The following is a 20,542-nucleotide window of genomic DNA, read 5'->3' on the forward strand; positions in this document are numbered from 1 at the left end:
AGTCATTTTATTAACTTATATTGTATAATACGGGATTGTTTGATTTTATGATCTATGGATACATTAACGTTACTGCTTTTTTTTTTTAACTGTGTCTTGTAAGGTGTCTTTGAGTGCTTTGAATTATTATTTTTAGACATTAAAACATTATCATTTTAACATAGTGAAACAACAATAAAAATCATAACAGAAAAGAACATAAAATATAGAACTGAAACTAAAACGTTCACTGCCCTTGGCTACAGCACATTATAAGATGTTCACTGTGGCAAATTTAATAATCATGTACTGAACTGGTAGAATTACCGTAAGTTTATAATCTTAAGTACATAAAGTCGCCACTCGGTGGAAATGACAAAGAGTCGAGTCTTTTTAAAATCATGCGCGTTCACTGCCTTCCAGAGGTCAAAGTCATGAACTGCAACATATTAACTTTGTCAAAGTAGCGTCAATACAAACAGTACTAGCACTTCCGGTTACGGCTTTTCAAAATAATTGGAAAACGAGCTAATAAATGATTTTTTTTTTTAGCAGTTACTGTCACAGACAAGTACAGCTACAACTACAACTGAACTCTATATGTAAGGAGTGATATCGATATTAATATAATTACAATAACAATAATAATATTTATGACTATTGGACTAGGGATTGTCAGAGCATCTGGCTTAAATAGTTTTAAGTATAATACAGTTTAGCACAAAACAACCCATGACCTAACTTAAAACACAGAAAAGTTGTAATTAAATAATGTTCCGGTTTATCAACATTCCAAGTGTACCTGAAAGCAACATGCCTAACTTGTGGTGATTATGGGTAATGTAGTTTAAGGAAAAGTACCAGTATTTACTAATGCCATTAAATGTTTTCACACTGGTTAAGTCTAAAGAGCTAAATGATTTTGTTTTATTAATCTGTGTTTTACAGTGATAGTTCGAAGGAGATAATGGTTTAAATAAGAGATGGTCACATGCAAATGTTCCACTGTCAGATGAAAAGAGTCCTCAATATCTGGATATGGTGAAATGATAAAACAGGCGTACAGAAAAGATACCTTCCCTTGTTTATTGGTAAAATTACATATCTTTTTTTTTTTTATCTGTCTCTACCCATGACCCCACCCTCCCCATTATCCCCTACCTAACAGCAGTGGCTGCTGTGCAGGTACTGTTGTGCTAGTTGTTGATCCCATAACAGGATGACAACACAGTTGAAAGCAATCCCTCCCTGATATGAAGAGTAAAAACAAAGAGAGAAAAGAAAAAGGAAAGGAATCTGATGAGAACATCTCAATTCACAAAGATGATGAGACAGAACCAGTGCATTTAATACCATAGATTTTCAGAAAAAAAAAATTAAGACATTTAAAAAAAAAAATCCATCACAAAATAATTAAGGTTGACAAAACATCATGTAGAGATTGGGAAGATACTGTTTTGACAATAACTACTGATTGATTATAAACTTGAAAAGTCTGATACAAATACAGCAATGTCTTCAATACACAGTTGTGATTTTGGTCAAGAAAACAAATCTTGCTTTTATGTTTTTGTCATTGTACACTGATGATTCAAAAACATTACATTAATGCTAAAATTACTTAAGGGTGACAATGTTAAAGTACTATTCACTGTATATGGTTTTATAACATAGATGGATGATTGTAAAACCTTGAAGGCTTTAAAATCATATGGAACAGCCTGTGTCAAAAGAAGTAATAATAATAGTGATAATAACAACAATGTAATAATTCAATCTACACAGCTCTACCAAGAAGGAAATATCTGTCCATTCCCGTTCTCCTGTTAGGAACCTTCTCTCTTCATCTTTTCCAGGAAGCTGACCAGGAACAAGACAGAAAAGTGAAGGACTGCTGCTGCATGCACCTCGAGTTTGAACAGTGTCATAAGACCATGATGGAACTACTTATGAAATGTATGGTGCATGGGAAAGCAGGGGGCAGAAGAGAACGGACAGGGCCATTGAGCCTCTTTATATTCCTTCCTGTTGCTTTCATTTTTTTCCCTCTACACAAATACAGAAAGAAAAGGTGAGCAAGATGGCCCTACAAAGTGCCATTGGTAATGACTGATCTTTTTTTTTTCCTTCCTCCATGAATGGGACTTTTTTTTTTTCTTTCCCCTAAGGTGACGTCAAGTGTCCATCATCAATAGAGAGGTCATGGATTGGCGAGTCCTGGGGTTAAAACATGATTCTGTGAATAAGCTTGAAGGTCGATTTCTTGGTCTGTTGGTTGGTTCAACCGTCAGAGGGGTCTGGCAGTTTACTGGCCAGTGGACTCATTTGCCAAACAGTTAATTGGTGCTGTGTTGCTCATTGGGTGGTTGGTCCGACCATGGTTTTGGTTTGACCAATAGGACATTGTTTGACAGCTGGCTAATATCTGGTCTGGTTGATCGAAGCTGTAGATCGGTTGGATCAGCTGACTCGTCGTGTTGGTTAGTTCCCGCCCCCACAGCACTGGCCGCTTCTGCCCTGTGGTGCAGCTTCCTGCAGGTCCACACCGCCTCTGGCTCGTCCACCTGCGCCCGGTCCACCCTGAGGCTCGTTCTTAGGAAGCTTCTTGGCTGTTTTGGGTTAGAAGTACAACAAATTAACTCCGGCACTATGGCAACATGGCAGCCCGGCAACAAATGACTATTTTCATTAGTGATTACTCTAAAACATTATTTTCATCCAAATTTTGTCTCTGAAACATCAGAAAATAGTGAAAACAAGAGTCTGAGGTGACGTCATCACATCAAATTTACTGTATTGCAAGACAAGAAAAGTTCTCTCATTTGAGAATCTGCAGCTAGGGCTGGGTGATATGACAGTATATACCATGCATACCATTCCCCCAGTAAAGATTTGGCAATACAGTTTAGGAGCTATTCAGGGAAGGCTTTGTAGCAAATCAGGGCTGGATTCTTGCGTGATTTTGTGAATCCAGCTGCCTTGCAAGGTGTAAAAAACAAACCTGTAATACACTTAATTATATTTCTCAGAAACCTTGAAGCTTCCATCTTGAAACAATTCTACTTTTACTGTTTTGAGTCTTTTGTTTTTAACTCGTGTCATCTCATGTGAAGCTGTGGTTTTTTGTTTGTATGAAAATTCCGAAAAAGAAAAGAAAAAGAAAATAGTCCTATGTGATATGTACGGCAGTATGGTATGAGTATTCTAAACCATTTCTTAACTGAATTTACACAACAATTAAGGCCTGTGTCCACATACCGTCTTTCTTCAGCAGCACAGCGATGGTAGGGGACTAGGGAGAGCTTCATTCTAGAGCTCCATTTAAAATAAAAAGCTTGCAGCGCTTGTTTCAATGAGGTACTGCCAGGAGTTTTGTTTCTGACAACATTTTAATTATTAATGTTAGCTATGTAGCTAATATAAAGCTACATTAACAGAGGGTTAAATACAGTCAACAGCTAGCTTACAATGCGTACGGTGGTAAAAGAACAACACTCACCAGCGACATTCAGTGCCTGAGCGATCTGCTTCCACAAATGGGCTTTTCTGTCTTGTTTTTATGATGGTTGACAGTAGCCTAGCTAAAGAAGCAGAAGTGATGTCACCTCCGCCTCTCTGAAAAGTTCAGACTTTTTCAACTAGAAGCACTTGGGGCGGCTGCATAAAAAAGGCAGAGAACTCTAAAGGCGCTGGTTGCTGTGCTTTTTCTGTAGGCGGCTGCATGTGGCCGCATCCCCACTCCACACTATTGGGATTAATTAAGATGCAGGCAAGGGATGCAGGCAGTGAGAAAAAAAAACGCTATTTTGACACAGGCCCTGACTGTATCATGACACATACTGGTACAGTAATAGAATATTTTGTCCATATCGCCCATCCTTATCTGGAACAGTTAAACATTTGTCATTTTTACTTGAGAAATTACTTAAAAAGAGCTGAAATTTTATCTGTAACGGTTTTGATAATGGATTTATCATTTGAGCGATATGCTAAGTAAACATTCTCTGACTGCAGCATCTGAAATGTGAGAATTTACCGTTCTTCCTTGTCTTGCATTATAGTTAAGTGACATTTTTTGGGTTGTGGTCTAATGGTCAAATAAAATAAGGAATTTAAAGATGCTACAATGAGCTAAGGAAAATTACGCTGCTGACATTTTATAAACAGAATAATTAATTGATAAATCAAGATAATAAATTGGCAGATTACTCGATAATGAAAACAATCATTAGTTGCAGCCCAAAAGTTAAACATTAACTGATTATAGAGACATGTTCATTTTTTGTTGACTGCCTAATAACTTAATGATGATCACTGTGTCCTTATGAGTTCTGAGAAGCACTTACCGATAGCCATAAAAATCTCATTGACATTCATAGCAGTCTTGGCTGAAGTCTCCATGAAAAGCAAACTGTTGTCATCTGCATATGCTTGTGCTTCCTGAAGCCATAAATACAAAACCGCAACGGACAAATTATCAGCTTATGTTAATTTATTCAAGGATTTCAATAAAGAAATGTAAGCTTCTATATCAGATTGTAAAAATCTCTCTTTACCTGGAAGTCTACGGCTCTCTTGTTGGCCAGATCTGCTTTGTTTCCTGCCAGTGCAATAACAATATTGGGGCTGGCTTGTCGCTGGAGCTCCTTCACCCAGTTCTTCGCACGTGTGAATGTATCCTGTAAAAAAAAAAATAAGAAAAAAAAAAATGCATAAACGTGGAACACTGTGCTTTTAAATTTTAAATCCCTGATGCAACTTTTACATGTTACGTATGACTGTCAGGGTTAAAAGAGCAACGGTCTGGAGCTGTCTCTTGAATTAAGCAATCATCAACCCAAACTGGAAGACAAGGCTCAGCAAACAAATGGCATAAGACATGTCTTGTGTGATGTCCCGTCCCCAGTCCATCTAACTTACTGTGTTGGTGATATCATAGACCACGATGGCTGCCTGGGCTCCCCTGTAGTACATGGGTGCCAAGCTGTGATACCGTTCCTGTCCTGCAGTGTCCCAGATCTCAAACTTGACTGTTGTGTCGTCCAAACATACCGTCTGTGTGAGGAAGGCAGCTGGAAAGAAAAGAATACATATCAGAAAGGGCTGAGGCATAAAATATATAACAACTTCAATTAAATTCAGGGAGCTATGTTGCTATATTGTCCACATCCAAATAGGCAAGGTCATCTAGTATCAGTGTGGCTGGAACAGAAACAACCTGACCCCTTAAGATCTGACTGGAATTACAGAAACAACACCAGCCAGGAAGGGAAAATAATACAGTCATGAAATACAGCTAAGAGAAAAGAATCATGTGTACAGTACAAACATAATGTAGCACATAATGAGCAGGCACAACTGCACACAACTAGCTTACTCAGCCGATTGTCACATGACAGAAACCGAGCACTCGCACATACTTTAAAGCTTTGTAATCTTTGACCAGGCATGCAGCTGACCACAAGGTTCAGTAGAATATAAAACATGCTGACTTGTTGAGTGAGTCTTTGGTGAGCATAAGCACTGAGCATCCTGTCCACACATCCTATAGCCCATTACTCATAAGATGTTGGTGACATGGAAATGAAATGTTGGTTCAACGTAAAACAAAAAGGAAATGACACAAAAGTTCTAATTCTACTGCTAGTTACTATTTCAGTGCCTTCATAGAATTACATCATATAGATAACTCCACAGTTTACTAGATAAAGTCTATGAGAAGAGCTGAAACAATAAATCGATTAAGAAACAAAAAGTAAATAAAATAATTGTTAAAAGTCTGCATGAAATGAAAATTACATTATCCCAGTTTTAATCCAGTGTCCCTGTGTTAATTGATAATTTATCTTGTTATATGCCAAACATACGTCAAAAAAAATCAGAGTATTTTTACGTCTTTTCTCTTTCAGTAAAATAGTTTCAAATGTTTGATCACTCATCCTGCACTCAGGAGCATTTACAAAAGTTCAACCAATTAAATAAGACTTTGACGGACCAGCTAGCAACACACTTCATACCAGACCACATTTTACCATTTGTGGGTTGTAGCCAGCTAACAGAGCAATATGGAAAGACACGGGAAGAGTGTCTGGATAAAAATCTTAGTTTTAATTTCTAAAACAATGTGGTCCTCCTCCTGATCTAATGGCGAGGGAGGTGTGCGTGGAGCCAACAGTCCGCTGTAGCTCCATATCACACTGGACTCTCGGCCCGTCCTCTTTCTAGCGGTCCAATCAAATGCGACAGATATGATTTAAATCCCTCTTGTAACCGTGCAAAGCTCAAATAATCAATTTTACTGGGAAATATGCCACAGTACAAAAGCAAAAAAATGCTTTAACTACTGTTTACAGGGACTTAAAGTCATTATTACAAAAAAAAGCCAACTGTTCACTGGTTCCTGCTATGTGTGTGCCATCATCTCATTCATGATAATACCAGTATAATTTTTAACATCATATGAAAAATTCACATTGTGATACTCGTGATATTTCGACTTGCTGACATACTGTTACCCATGGCAACAACACGCATGGCTGAAAGCTAAATTATTACCCACACTGTGGTGGTTCCAAAAAGAGGAGCAGCTTCAGAAGTGTGGAATAAACTGTGGTGTCCTGAACGTTTTATGAACAGCCCCGGACTTCTCAGACTCTTTTAGTGAGTTACTGCTCAAAGGGAACTCATTCAGTTCAGTTCAGTTTACAAACTAAAGAAATGTGAGATAATTTTTGTTTAGTTTTTACTGAATATTTCAAGGTAAACTGTTAGGTTAACATGTAAAACTATATCACTTATTTTGTTGCAATTCCATTTTTTTTCTTTTGTTACTAACTAGTCATATCATCATGAATATAATTATCGCAAAAATACCCTGACATACTGTGAAATTATTTTAGGGCCATGTCGCCCACCCCTAGTTCCTGCACTTCCAGTTGCTGCTTTTCTCTGTTCTACATCAATGTGCAGCCACTAAATTTAGGTTTTAGACAGTTGTTCATGCAAAACAAGCAACATGAAGTTCTGTATTTAGCAGCTTAATTGATAATGAAATATTAGCTGCAGCCCTTTCTACTAGGGACGCGTATTGTATGCAATTTCTCTATTTGATCGTCAACTAAGGTTATTATCAATAACCACTTTATTACCATCATGTCTGTAAGGGTTTTAGACTACAAATTTCTATTTCATGTCAGGATTAAAACCAGGCTGACAAAAAGGGGATCTCCTAACAACAGATGTAAGTTATCCTGTTTCTTTATGTAAAAATAAGATTATGTGTATATGGTCGAACATCTGTATTGTTACAAAGAGAGCACACTGTGATCTACAGCAATAAGCGAAGGGATTCAGACCCTTCAGAGTGTTGAAGCCAATGGGAAAGTCAGTCTCAGAAGTCAGCAGCTCCAGTGAAAACCTGTTACTGTTGTTTTTGTTTGCTTGGACTCAGGACTTGCACTTAACATCCCAGTTAAAAGTTTACCTCTGTAGCCCTCAAGCTGTAGTCACCATAATGTAGAAAACCTGACAAATTTAACCCCACCACTTTGCAAAAAGCGAAAGTCACAGACAGATGATAATATTCTTGCTTTAAATTCAACAATGCTCTTTCACCAGCTTCACTGATCTACAGGAGGTCCAGGAAATCCCCATTGTTGTCTCAATTCCTTCCTGTTTCAAGTAACCTCACTCCTCCGCTGAAGCACTGGTTGTTTACAGACAACAATCTGAAGTCACTTTCTGTCCATTTGCTGCTCTTTATTGTCTAAAAATATTACGCAATGTAATGTATTTCTGCAAAATCAATGCACATGTCTGCCATGTGTGAGGAGCTCGGTGGCTCCTGGGGGAGTCAGGTGATCAGCTGCAAAGAACTGGTTCTGCCACTCCTTCTCCTGCACAGGCTCTGACAACAGAAAAGATTAAGACCTGCAAGCAAGCAGTTCCTCTGTACTGGCAGGGACATGTTTTTTTCTGCTTCAGCATTCATGTTATGCCCACTGACATGCTGAGAGAGTTTCAGAGTAGAGAAAAAGAAGGTGGAGATTCTGTACAGCCACAAGATGTGTTTATGACAATGATAGTTCCTTCACAAAAAAGGGATAAAACTTGGGTTGCGTAATCATTCTGTTATATCACTATTTAGATGTAGAAATTCAAATTTAAGTTCTGTAATAGGTTTTAAATAATTCCACTGATGTATCCTGTTATCCCTCTTAGCTGTAAATTGCAGCTGAAGAAATGTACAGCTATAATGCCTTTAAAGCATGAAGGAGCACAGAGGTAACTCTGTGAGTCAAAACACAAAACCCTCACCTCCGATGGTGCTCTCTTGGTACTCGTGGAACTGGCCTTTGACAAAGCGCAGCACCAAGCTGGACTTCCCCACTGCTGATTCCCCCAACAGCACTAGCTTAAACTGGCAGATCTTGTTGCTTGCTGCAGTGCCGTTGGTCCGTGCTGGTCCGCCTCGCCCTGCCATAACGCAGCGTTGGAAATCGGGAGAAAGAAGAAGCCGGGAGAAGAGGGAGGACGTCTGGTTGACTTTAGGCCGAGGCTTGGTTCAGGGGCTGGTGAGGGCTGGGTAAGGCTGAGCTCGACGGGGGGCAAGTTTGATTCAGACAGGTAGATGAGCCAGAGGAAGAGGAGACCTCACCAGTGGGAGCTGCAAAACACAACACATTCAGTATGTTAAGCCTTACTCCAAAGAGAAAGGCAGAATATTTTATTTAAGCAGCCATGTTATCTACTAAATGTTACAATGACTGTTTAGTGACAAAAACAAACCTAAGACGATTCCTACTGGCAGTTGCCAATAAGAGTAATGACACAAGTAAAATATAGTGTAACTGTAGAATATATCTGCACTAAAGCTTTTGTTTTAGTGCTGGAGAACACTTGTGTCTTAATTCATACTGTGTCTTCTGTCATGCTCTCACAGGTTGTCCAACACAATGGTGTGTGCTATTTGACATGAGATTCAGATCAATACTTTTGCTTTACTGCTGTAACTGTTTCCAAAAGCCATTCTTTTTTAGACTGCTTTAAACAGCTGCCTTCACAAAATGAATAAACATATTTTACAATAAAATATATACAGTATAAATAGTAGATGTAGGAAGCTGGTGTATATCAAACAAATGTAAAACTGAAATTAAAATGAATTTAAACTACTGAAAATAGTATGAGGTGTTGCCCAAACACTCCCCCCCGAGCCTAAGCTCAACACATGTTCCTGTGAGTCATCTCTAACAGATCTCTTGCCACCGCTTGAAGCCCTGACTATGTGATGTTAAGATCTTTGTGGCAGTGTCCACGTAGTGATACCAAAACCAAATAATGAAACATTAATATTAATCAGCACGTAAAACATAAAATATTTTTAAAACTGCAACTTCCTGTGACCACAATTTGTTCTGCAAGGACCAAGTAGCATTAATAAAATGTACACTATATTTTGACTCCGTTTTGTTGTGGGATTGAGGTACTTTACGAATGGTACCAAGAGGAACCTGTAACACAGGTTGATTTAAAGGTTTCAAAAGTATTTCATGCAGCTTTATTTAGCCCAAGTAAGCCACACAACTTTGTGATAACAGCACACAGAGACAGTAAAAACAAGCCAACAATGCCTTCTCTTTACTTCGGCCTGTTTTGCATATGTGAAATATTGCCTAATCTTTTTTTCAGTTGGATGATACACATGAGGTCAGCCAGCTTCTGCTTGGTCGAAGGACAGGAAACACAACTCAGCTCAAAGCAGGAAGTGAAGATTGCAGAAGACATTTTACTGCTGAGCACGTAAAAACTTTGGGATAGCCTCAGCTTTGTCACTGGAACAACTTCATGCAGGAACACAATGCATGCTGAAAATGAGTGGGAGGTTAGACTATTCCTGAGGGAGAAGGGAAATGTCGAGAATGAGGAAAACTGAAGGAAAGACGTCACTGCCGATAGTCTGTGGTGTTTGACTGTGCTTTTTCTCAGCTCGCTGCTGAGCCGGACTTAAGCTTCGGCATGTGACAGGAGATCATGGCTCTGTCCATAAAATATTCAGAAATGGCATGTTTCATTTGATACTGTACCAGCCATGCTGCATATGTTTACTAGCTTATATGATAAATTTCTGCTGTGCAGGTCTGTGACTATATTTTGCAGCATTAGTTTTATTTTAGAAATCACTGTCACAGCGCATTATGGGATATAACATAGCAGCAACCTGTTGCACCATCTCTGTGTAAGTTCAAACAAAGCCTAGGTGTAACATAAATAATACTAAGTTGTGCTTTATGCATTAATAAAATAAAAGCAGTAACACCATAGAGATAACTCCGGTTACAAAAGTCTCAGGGGAAGGTGCACCGTAAATGGGAAAATGAATAGGATGAGCAGCATTTTTTCAGCTTCATCATTTTTTCATTAACTGCATGCCATGTTGCAACACGATAATCCAGTAGAGACCTAATTTGTTGATTTGATATTTTAATATGATTAAACTAGCTTCCTTCTATGTGCTACAATGCTGACTGGTTAATACCGGCCACAAAGCTAATGCCTATGGTAACCATGGTGATTGTACTTTATCTTTGATCACTGATTGGCCACTTGCCTTAGTTATGACTTTATACCCAAAGTAATTTGGTTATGCCCCACGCAGTCGTGGTGCAACCAATTCTAGTGGCTCGTTTAGTAACAAACTAACTAGTAAGCCTCTAGTGTCAACTTTACATCCTAAGTAATGAGAAAATAGCTGGTGTAACCAAGTGCAGTTTTTTACTGCTTTCCCCATTATTTAAAAGTATACGTTGGCTTTATATGTGTTATCATTAAAGAAATAGTCTCTGACTTCAGCATGTTACCGTTTGCTTTGATACAGATTTTAATAAGGCTGCATGGTAGCAGACCTGTATCCAACTAAAGCAGACATCACCCGCAGTGTACTTGAGGTCACACTGGACTCTTTAACTGAAGGACATAGGACACACACTATCACCAGGCCTGAGGGAGCAGAGGGAATCCTTCACAACCGCAGCAGATTTGGAGAAGGAATAGAGGCACTCTGTTCACTGGGTCAAACAGTTAGTCTGTACTCAGAGCTGAGCGCTCACCTGTTCAAATACCTCAATAAAGAAAGTAAAGAGAAGGAGAGGGTGATGGACCGGGTTTGTGGAAACAGACCTACAAAACACGCTGACAGGCAAGTGCCTAAAATGTAGCTTTACTTGAACAGAGGATGTGCATGCAGAAGAATGACATTTTGCCGGAATTTAATTATACATAAAATATAAAAGTTATGCGTGCATGTTTTTTGCAGAAAATTAAGCCTTCATTACACTGACAATTTTACTTACTTACTTATGTGTCCTGTGCTGAAAGTTTGTGCTTGTTACCAGCAGGAACTATTAATAGGAAAATAAACAATTATTGTATCTAAATCTATACACACAGTCTTCTCTACACTAATTGATGTTGCTGTCAACCAGTAAGTGCCAAATGAGTATCATCAATGAAAAAGGTAGAAGTGGCTGTCTATCTTGCAATCAGAGGCTCTTTGTTGCACTGAGGCAAACATGCACACATCTTAAGCAGCCTGCGACGGATGCTTTGATGGCATCCCTAATGGGCTCCGAAGACCTCCACGGGGAAGTGGGTCACAGAGAGATAGTGGCACATGGGTCAGTGAAAGTGGGAGGAGAAAAGGCAGGAGGAAGGAGACAACTAGAGGGAGAGCCCGTGAAATATTCATCATGGCCTCCTGTATGCTCTGCTGCCAGCGTAATATCCAAGCACTTAGCAGAGACTGCAGTGCATTGAACACCTACATATGAGAATGTGTGGACAAGTTAAATACCTATAGACAAACAGAGCTCCTGGCAGTGTTATTAAAATTCAAAATATGTGCCAAAAACTGTACATAAAAAGCCAGGCTATTTGAAATATGGCTTCATATCTATCTATATGAAATCTGCCAATGCTTGATCAAGATCTTTTGCGTGTTCTGAGTTTGGTTAATATGCAGCCTATTTTTGCAGAGAGACCCTTTTACAGTTAGTTGCCCAGCAGTCTCTTTGGGTGCTGCTCGGCATGACATTCACTATTATCCCAAAAATGGAAATTCACCAACTTACTGTGTTTTTATCGCGACCCACAATGAAATCGTGTATCGTCCCATCCCTATAAATGACAGTAATAAAGTAACGCTATAGCTACTTCTTCATAACCAATAAAAGTTCATGTTCAAATATAATTCATACTAAAAACTTAGGCAAAATTATTAGGTCTGAGTTCATTTGAATAGTTTTTCTAGAGTGTATTTGTGGCTCCAAATTTCGCAGAAAAGAAGCATTTTATATTCTACTTTAAGTGAAAGTGGTGTGGTCCGAATATTTAGAAAAAGACTGGATTCTTCTCCCCATTCTCTGCATAAACACAACATGGAAGTTCAAATGAAGTTTTCAACCAACAGCGCTAGTTTAGAGGCCTAATTTTTTTTGCCTAAAAAAAAAAAAAAAAAAAAAAAAAAAAAAACCTTGTTGATTTTTCCATTGCAGGCCATGCCATTTAAATCTATTACAGGATAAGTTCTTCACAAGGAACTTAGGAAGCTATTGATTTCAGAAAATAGGCTCAACATATAATTTGCAGTAAACTTAACAGTGTGCCAACATTACATGATAAAATCTGATCTTAGTCACACATTACATTTAAGAAGTAGTCAAACAACCTATGCAGCTGGTGTCATTACACAAGTTTCAAGAACACAAGCAGGGACTTGCTGCTCACTTCATTTGAAGGGTGGGGTCCTGGAGGAACCGGTGGCGTCTGATATGAGGGGCTGCATCACCATCCTCCGTTTGTCTATTACGCCAAATGGTCAGACTCTTGCTTGGAAGCGAAATTTCCACGTAAGCATGACAGTGAAACAATGTATTCAAGACCTACACTTTACTTGTAAAAAGCTTTGGTATGTAACATGTTGCCCTGAGACAACAACAAAGACACAAAAGCAGAACAATCCATGTGATCTCTATTAAAACAGGAAATGCTCTTGATCCAAGGTAAGCCATTAAAAAGGTTAAGTTTCTTAAAAAGAATGGCTTTGGAAACGGTGACAGGAAAACTGGGGACATAACACAGGAAAAGCATACAAGATACTCATCTAGCAGTTAGCTTGGCCAATAGGAAATCACAGGCACTTCCTTTTCTCGTGACTTATGTGTGAAAAGCTCCATACCCAAAGACAGAAATATAGCTTTCAATGGGCCCAACCAAAACCTGCACCTCCCTGTGAAAATCACAGTAAAACATTCAAAACTAGTACATCTAAAAACATATATCAACTGATCACAAAGTTGCCTAATTTCTCACCTTATGAGAATCATTTAAACGCATTGGCCAAGTCTTGCACAGTTTTTCCTACATCTAAGCATGGCATTTGAAAAGACAAAAGAAATACCTTCTCTTGCAATTCTTCCTTTATGCATTAAAATCTAAGTGCAATTCAATAAAAAAAAATATGTATAAATTCCAAGATATGGCCCCACAACTAGCCCCTGTGCTGTTCATACTTTTCCCCAAGTAGTTTTTGGTGAATCATAAAAACAAGTGCTTCAAAATTTGCTCCTTTCTGCGTATAAAAAAAGAAGGCTGGGGCCTAGTGGATGGCAGTGCACCACTGATGTCAAATACACATAGTCAAGACCATAATACACTTTAGGAAATTAAAATACATCACTAAGCCCTAGTTGTCAGTCCACCAGTACTGACCTACAACTTTAGATAGTGCTGAAACATAAAAAAAGGAAAGGGATGTCCTTAATAAACCCAAATATTACGTATGCTGACAGGGTATATGATATAAGTATAAGATATATGGACAAATCCATATATCTTAGGAGTAGGGCTGGTGTGTCAAGATGCGTCACCACTTTAGGAGGACAAGGTCCATGCGCCATAAACCTCACAAGGGTAACAGTAAATCCCTTCTCTGTCTCAAAGGTCCAAGCTCTGTTCCCCTTATTCTGCCATAAACAGGAGCTACGAAGACACATGCATGTGTGACTATATATTTGCCGTTAAACGTAAGGAGACACACGTGCAGACACATTATAACATCAGCAATGTAAACTGGCAGAATTACAACACCAATGCTGTCAGCAGTAATGACATATTTATGACACTTAATGTGTGAAAGTACAAGCTCACTGGCATTTACAGGCCTGAGTGTGAGAAACTGTGAACCCTATCAGCTAGCTCAGATGAGTACTTAAGTTAAAGTTTAGAGGCAAACTTGTAAATTGATGAGTGCTAAAATTGCATCTAACATTACAACCATAAAAAACATTTCAAAAGAGAGTTAAAAGCTGTAAAACGATATTTTTTAAGAAGACCTAATGAGGGAAAACTCGTGGCTCGACAGGTATCTGTGACTTGTGGTAACAACCATTATTAGCTACCTGACAGGCTCAAAGTGAGCACAGCAATGCTCTACAAAGTCTATTTTTATGGCTCTACCTAGCTAGTGTATGCTACCCATGTTATAATGTATGTCTATAACTAGAATACATCTAAAATTTAAAAGTTAGTAAGATAAAAATGTTTCACGTTACTTCTGTCTGGTTGCGACAACCCTTAACTGAGTGATAAACTGACTTAACTTGTTGTAGATAGGTTAACGTTAGCTGTTTGATGCTAAGAAAATCAATAATGTAACTAATAATGTTACTTTAGCTATATGGGTGAATAAAGGTAAGATAAAGTTAACATTAGCTGTGATAGCCGGTCAAAATAAAGCAACCACAGCCGGTAATTTAATGTTAGGTAACATAAACACTGACTAACGTTAGTTGTGCTAAGCAGTTTGTCAACTGACAAAGTAACGTCGACTAACGTTAGCTAACGTTAGATATTGACATTAGCATTAGCACTAGCTTGGTAGCATTAATTGTCTGCAAAAAAACAAATGCCTAACTCTGGAAATTAAAAGTTGAATTCTGGTAGCGTTAGCTAGCGTTAGGTTAGCAGCTAACGTTATAGCCAAGTGTCGAAAACGTCATGAGACAACTTTCCTTTTCTCGGCCCCACGTCGTCAGCTGTTTGACATTTGACAAAGTCGGGCACTCAGACTTGTTATTGTGTCTGCCGCTGGCATAAACATGTGTCATATGCTTCTCAACGATGTCCGTGCCAAGGGTTTTTGGACATGTTATGTGGTCTCACAGGGCTAAAAACTCGTAGCCTCTCTCGATCCTGTGTGATGGACATTTCGACTGAACCCGGACTTACTGCTTGGCTGATCGGTTGACCAAAATTTGACAGAGGGTGTCCAAATACGGTTAACAGCTTATCGACAATAAAGTGCAACACGCGTTCATTGTTCCTCGTCATCCCCGTAATCTATTGTTTCGATCTGTTTGACTTACAGTACTTTTTCTTCTTTCGCTGGTCTCATCGGCGGCGGCTGTCTTCTTCTTCTGAGGCTCTGGCCTTCCTTTCCGGTTTGCGATTTTTCCGGGAACGTCCCACTTTTTGTCAGCGGCTGTCTGACCAATGACAACAGCGGTCTGCACAAGACACCACTTTCTGCATCACAGGGAGGCGTGCAGGGCTTTTTAGTCAGCCTTAAATTGCACCAAATCATCCGTATGTAAACATAAATCCACAAGCTAAACTTTACCATAATCATTTATCTGAGTTATGACTCAATATGGAAGACTTTAAGAGCATCAGAGCTAAAATACTGATGCTAAATTTTAAGTGAATAAAGTTCAAGTTGAATGTTGGCGAAATGTAACAAGGTACGTTTACTAATGCACTGTACTTAAAGGGACATTTTACCACCAAATCAAAAATATATATTTTTCCTCTTCCCTGTAGTGTTGTTTATCAGTCTGGATTGTTTTGGTGTGGGTTGCAGAGTGTTGGAGATATCAGCCGAAGAGATGTCTGACTTCTCTCTGGAACTAGATGGCATCGGCTTGTGGTGACTCAAAGCACCAAAAATTCACAACTGGAAAACTCATCAGCAATGTGTCTCTCCAGAAATCATTACTCAAGATAATCCACAAACCTTGTGAGCAGATCATACAGGAACTATTTTCTTTCTACCAAACCACACCCAACAACCACCACTGTGCGGGATAAAGCATGCATCTATTGCTAGCTCGCCTGGATTTATAAAGAGAACTGGATGTAGCATTGGAGGCGGAGCCCTGTTGATGCCTATGAAAGTTTGATTTCTGCAGTATTAAATTACCCAGAACCTTTGCATCACTGAGCCCATAGACCCTTTTACTGTTAGTAAACAGTATGACGTTTTTTGGTGGGCGGGACTTAGCTGGATGCAAAACAATTCTCCACAAACATTAGCTAGTGCTAGCTAGGGAGTTCTTTTGGCTTGTGTTAGACAATGGTAGGAGATGATAGAAGTGGAGCATTCAGAAATACTCATCCAAGTGCCGGAGCGCACTCTGGAGCAAACTGTACTGTTCCTAAATTCAGAGTACTGTCTGAATGTAGCGTTTGGTTATCCAGAGCACCACACTCTGTCTATGGAGACAGAGCAGAGCACCGAGCAGAATGAATGTGTGATTAACCTAACTGCTCGTTAATTCAGAGAGAAATATGAAGCTCCGTTTCTTTGACCAACAGGGCTCTCATTTTAGTGTAGAGCGTCAGACTGAATTTACAAACACACCATGTCAGGTTACTCACCACAAGAACACAAGTGTTACTTGAAAAAGTAAACACTGACCAACAGGACCAGACTGGCTGACCTGTATGCTGTCACTCAGTGGATGGATGATTTGACAGGATTGCTGAAGGTGGGACTGCCGACTTTGTGGTTGTTTACTATGCCAATCTTACAAAGGAGGACGACACTTCAACGGTTTCCTCCAGTTTGTTTGGCTATCGAGCTAATGTTAGCTAATGCACTAAAAAGTTAGTGTTATGGAGGAATCCAACATTCCTCTTAATACCTCCCCAAATGTGGACGTGATAACCCTTCATACACATAACATTATTCATCCCTACAACAGGAAATACTTTTTCCCTAACCTGATATGAAGTGTGCGCTGTACATATGAGCATTTTTGATGATCGCCTCCATCCAGTCCTTTTGTCTTGTCTCATTTAACCATAGTTGTCTTTGTTTTTGTTGACGGGCAGTGTCGGGTGGTATGTGCTAAAATTTAAGTTTCGAGCCATGACTCCTACTATTCTGGCACCCAATAACATAACAAGACAGAATTCTTGTACAGTATAGACTCCTATGTAGCCTACAGCCTTGTGGTGGTGAGTCGTGTTTTGCCTCCAGCTAACAAACTGACATCATTGTGACGTCGGCCCTGAAAGAGTCTATAGAGCAATTGCAATAGAAACTGCCAACTTCGGCCAGTCAAGCAGCTAACTTCCAGTTTAGCACTCCACTGACTTGAATGGCGATAAGAATGATTTAGTTGTGTGGCTCTTCTAGACTTTAGAAATGTTATCAGACTGAATAGCTTAAATGCTGATAGTGAAACAAGTCACATCATGGGGACTGCGATGCTCCAAAAATGGATCCACTGATTGAGACATCTTTTTCACAATGTAAATCTATGGGACAAAAAGTCTTTGGGGCCCCATGGCATCATGTGGCAGACCCAGATGCTATATCCATGTTCAGCCACCCTGTAAAAATTGCCTCAGAGCCTGGCGCTGTTCCTGGGGGCTTGACCTAGCACCACAAGCCAGCTTACAGCTCAGCCAAGGAGGATGCCATTAGTGTTTACTTCTCACGCTGACACAAGCACGAGCCTCTCGTCCATGAGTGGATGCATTCTTGCTTCTGTGCTGTGATATGGTTGGCAGATGTCGTTTAGAAAATAGTTCCTACATGAAACTGCTCACAACAAGGTCTGTTGATTATCTTGAGTAACTGGGTCATGATTTCTGGAAAGAGACATTGCTGTGGGTTTTTTCAAATTTGCTGTTTTGGTGCTTTGAGCACCACAAGCCGAGTGCCATGTGGTTGCATTATATCCGAGAGAAGCCGGACATCTCTACGACTGATTTCTCCAACACTCAGCAACTCACACCAAAACAGTCTAGATTGATTAATACCACTATGGGCAAGAGGAAAAATGTATTTTTGATTTGGGTGTGAATTGTTCCTTCAATTACAATTTTTAGGTACCTTTTTTAGGTACTTACTTATTTCTGTTTTATGCTACTTTGCAGACTATTTCTGCTGTATTACATTTCAGAGGCAAATATTGTACTTTTAACTCCACTACATTTATTTGTCAACATTAGTAACTGATTATTTTGAAGATTTAGATCATTAATACAAAAAATAAATCAATTTATCAATTATTATAGGCAAATTATCATAAGTAGCCTATATAAAGTAATAAAAATGAGCTCTGACAGCTGAAAGATTAAAGTGATATGCATCACAAATTATTATCCAGAAATATAATACATATGATTCTGAAATGGGCCGTAGGATATTTTTTACTTTTGTTACTTTGGTATCAAAGTATTTTTACACTGTTGCTACTTTTACTTAAATAAACTATGTAAGTACTTCTTTCACTCTTACTTGAATAAGAGGATGGCAGAGTCTCCTTTTTCAGAACACAGGTGCCTTTCCAGTTGTTGTTTCCCTAACAGTTTCTTCACTTCAGTTTCAGTGGAAATTCCTGGGTGCATGCCTTCACCTTGTGTTTGTTTTACTGACTTTGTTTTTGCTGGTAAAACAGCTTTGCTGTTAAAGGTTTTTTTGGGGGGAGTTTTTTCTTATCCGCTGCAAGGGTCAAAAGGACATGCTGTAAAGCCCTCTGAGGCAAATTGTGATTTGTGATATTGGGCTTTTTAAATAAAATTGATTGATTGATTGATAGTTCCTCTGCTGCTAGACTACAGTGCTGATGGACATGCACAACCAGAGAAAAGAGCTCAGACTGAAGGAGGAATCTGTAACTCACTTTAATGAATCTATTACAGAAAAAAACAAACATTTCTTAAAATAACAACTAGACAGACATTCTAATCATGCTTTGAGTCTGAAATGTATTCACTCTGGCAAGATGACACAATGACGCATGCAGCTTAAAATAATGTAGATAAAAAAGTGATAGTGCAGAGAGTGAGACTTCGTGTTTATCATGTTTCTGATGAACATTATGAACCAGGGGATGATCTCGCCGGATATTAATAGCTGTGTGAAAGCTAGTTAGAAGAGGTTGTGGAAGTTTAAAATCCTGTTAGATCTTCAAAGCTGTCTCTTGTTAAAAAAAAGAAAGAAAAAGAAACACTTTATTTCCTTCAACCAAGTTCAACCAAGAAACACAAATCTCCTATGTTCTTGTGCGACTCTGTAATCCAATAAATCAATGTTGCCAGAATGGCCCCTTTTGTTTGTTGACACAGATGACACTCTAATGCTACTGTGCACATCAGAATTAAAGCTAACAAGCCACAACACAACATTCAGGCCAGGATTTTATGTTAAGTGCTACGGGGTTGCATATATTAGGCCTGTATGTAGTGTATTGAAGACTAGTAGTAAAGCCTTGACTCCTCCCAATATCCTGCAAAGTTAGAAAAAAACCTGGCTCCTGTCTTTGAGAGAATTTGAGTGTCCTCTTGTGATCCAAAGTTTTGGTAAATTACTTATTATTATTATGGGCAAAACGATGTACAGCTAAAAAAAATTAACAGAAATGTCAGTTCCTCAGGAATGATGAGGTCAAGGCTTTAAAACATAAGTGGCAACTTTCTTGGCCTAATGACCATATTTTGCTGGAATTTTGGTGCACCAAAATCAAATCTATATTTTATGTGACTGAGATAAATTGCATCCAATATTGTAATATTTACTATGAGTGTAGATTCTGGAGGGGCATTAACATGTACTGTAAAGCTGAGTTATTTATTCCCTTACAAAAAAAGTCCCTGAGGAGTTTGTTTCAGTTGTGGAGTGCTATAAAAAATAATGCAGGTATTGTACAGGACAGTTAATTACTGCATGGCTATTTTGTTTCTTCCAAAAATTAAAATAAATAAATAAATAAATAAAACTTGAACATATTTTAAAATGCACAAAGTGATAATGCCCACAGTGGGATGCTGGTCTGGTGAGTGCACATGTGTTTTGTTTTTTGTTTTTTTAATTTATTATTATGAAGCTTAAAAATGCCGAAACATATAATTAACACCTTACTGCAGATGTGCAATGCAAAATTTTGTGATTTTCTCCACCAACTGTACAGTTGCACTCCTGTTTATCAGCATTTTGTCTCAGTTTCAAAGTGAATAATCAGATGAGTATCATATTCAGGTTTGTTCCTCTGTGCTGAGTGTCATGAATGTCAGTCTTTTGTAGTTGTGACTTGTAACCACCTGTCACCACTGAGTGGCGCTGCATACCCATTGCTCACATTTTGAATCTCATGACTAGGTACAATGAACTTGAAGACCCTGTGATGACTGCAGTGAAAACACATACAGTAAAATTCTTTTGTGTTAATGCATTTCAATGTACCTGATAGCTTTTATAATATTTTTTTTAGAATAA

General features: G+C 38.7%; 1 protein-coding gene across 1 annotated transcript; it reads right to left on the reverse strand.

The window, feature by feature from the left end:
- Nucleotides 1-1,040: 1,040 nt before the first annotated feature.
- On the reverse strand, nucleotides 1,041-15,526 carry rab5c (RAB5C, member RAS oncogene family). Its single transcript, XM_033645661.2, has 6 exons — nucleotides 15,402-15,526; nucleotides 8,296-8,644; nucleotides 4,900-5,051; nucleotides 4,536-4,658; nucleotides 4,326-4,419; nucleotides 1,041-2,588 (listed from the first exon to the last, which is right to left on the reverse strand). Exons 2-6 carry the CDS (start codon nucleotides 8,459-8,461, stop codon nucleotides 2,461-2,463), a joined length of 663 nt encoding a protein of 220 aa, XP_033501552.1. The 5' UTR covers nucleotides 8,462-8,644; nucleotides 15,402-15,526; the 3' UTR covers nucleotides 1,041-2,460.
- Between the last annotated feature and the right edge of the window lie 5,016 nt (nucleotides 15,527-20,542).

Source organism: Epinephelus lanceolatus, chromosome 18, assembly GCF_041903045.1.
Source record: "Epinephelus lanceolatus isolate andai-2023 chromosome 18, ASM4190304v1, whole genome shotgun sequence".
NCBI lineage: Eukaryota > Metazoa > Chordata > Actinopteri > Perciformes > Serranidae > Epinephelus > Epinephelus lanceolatus.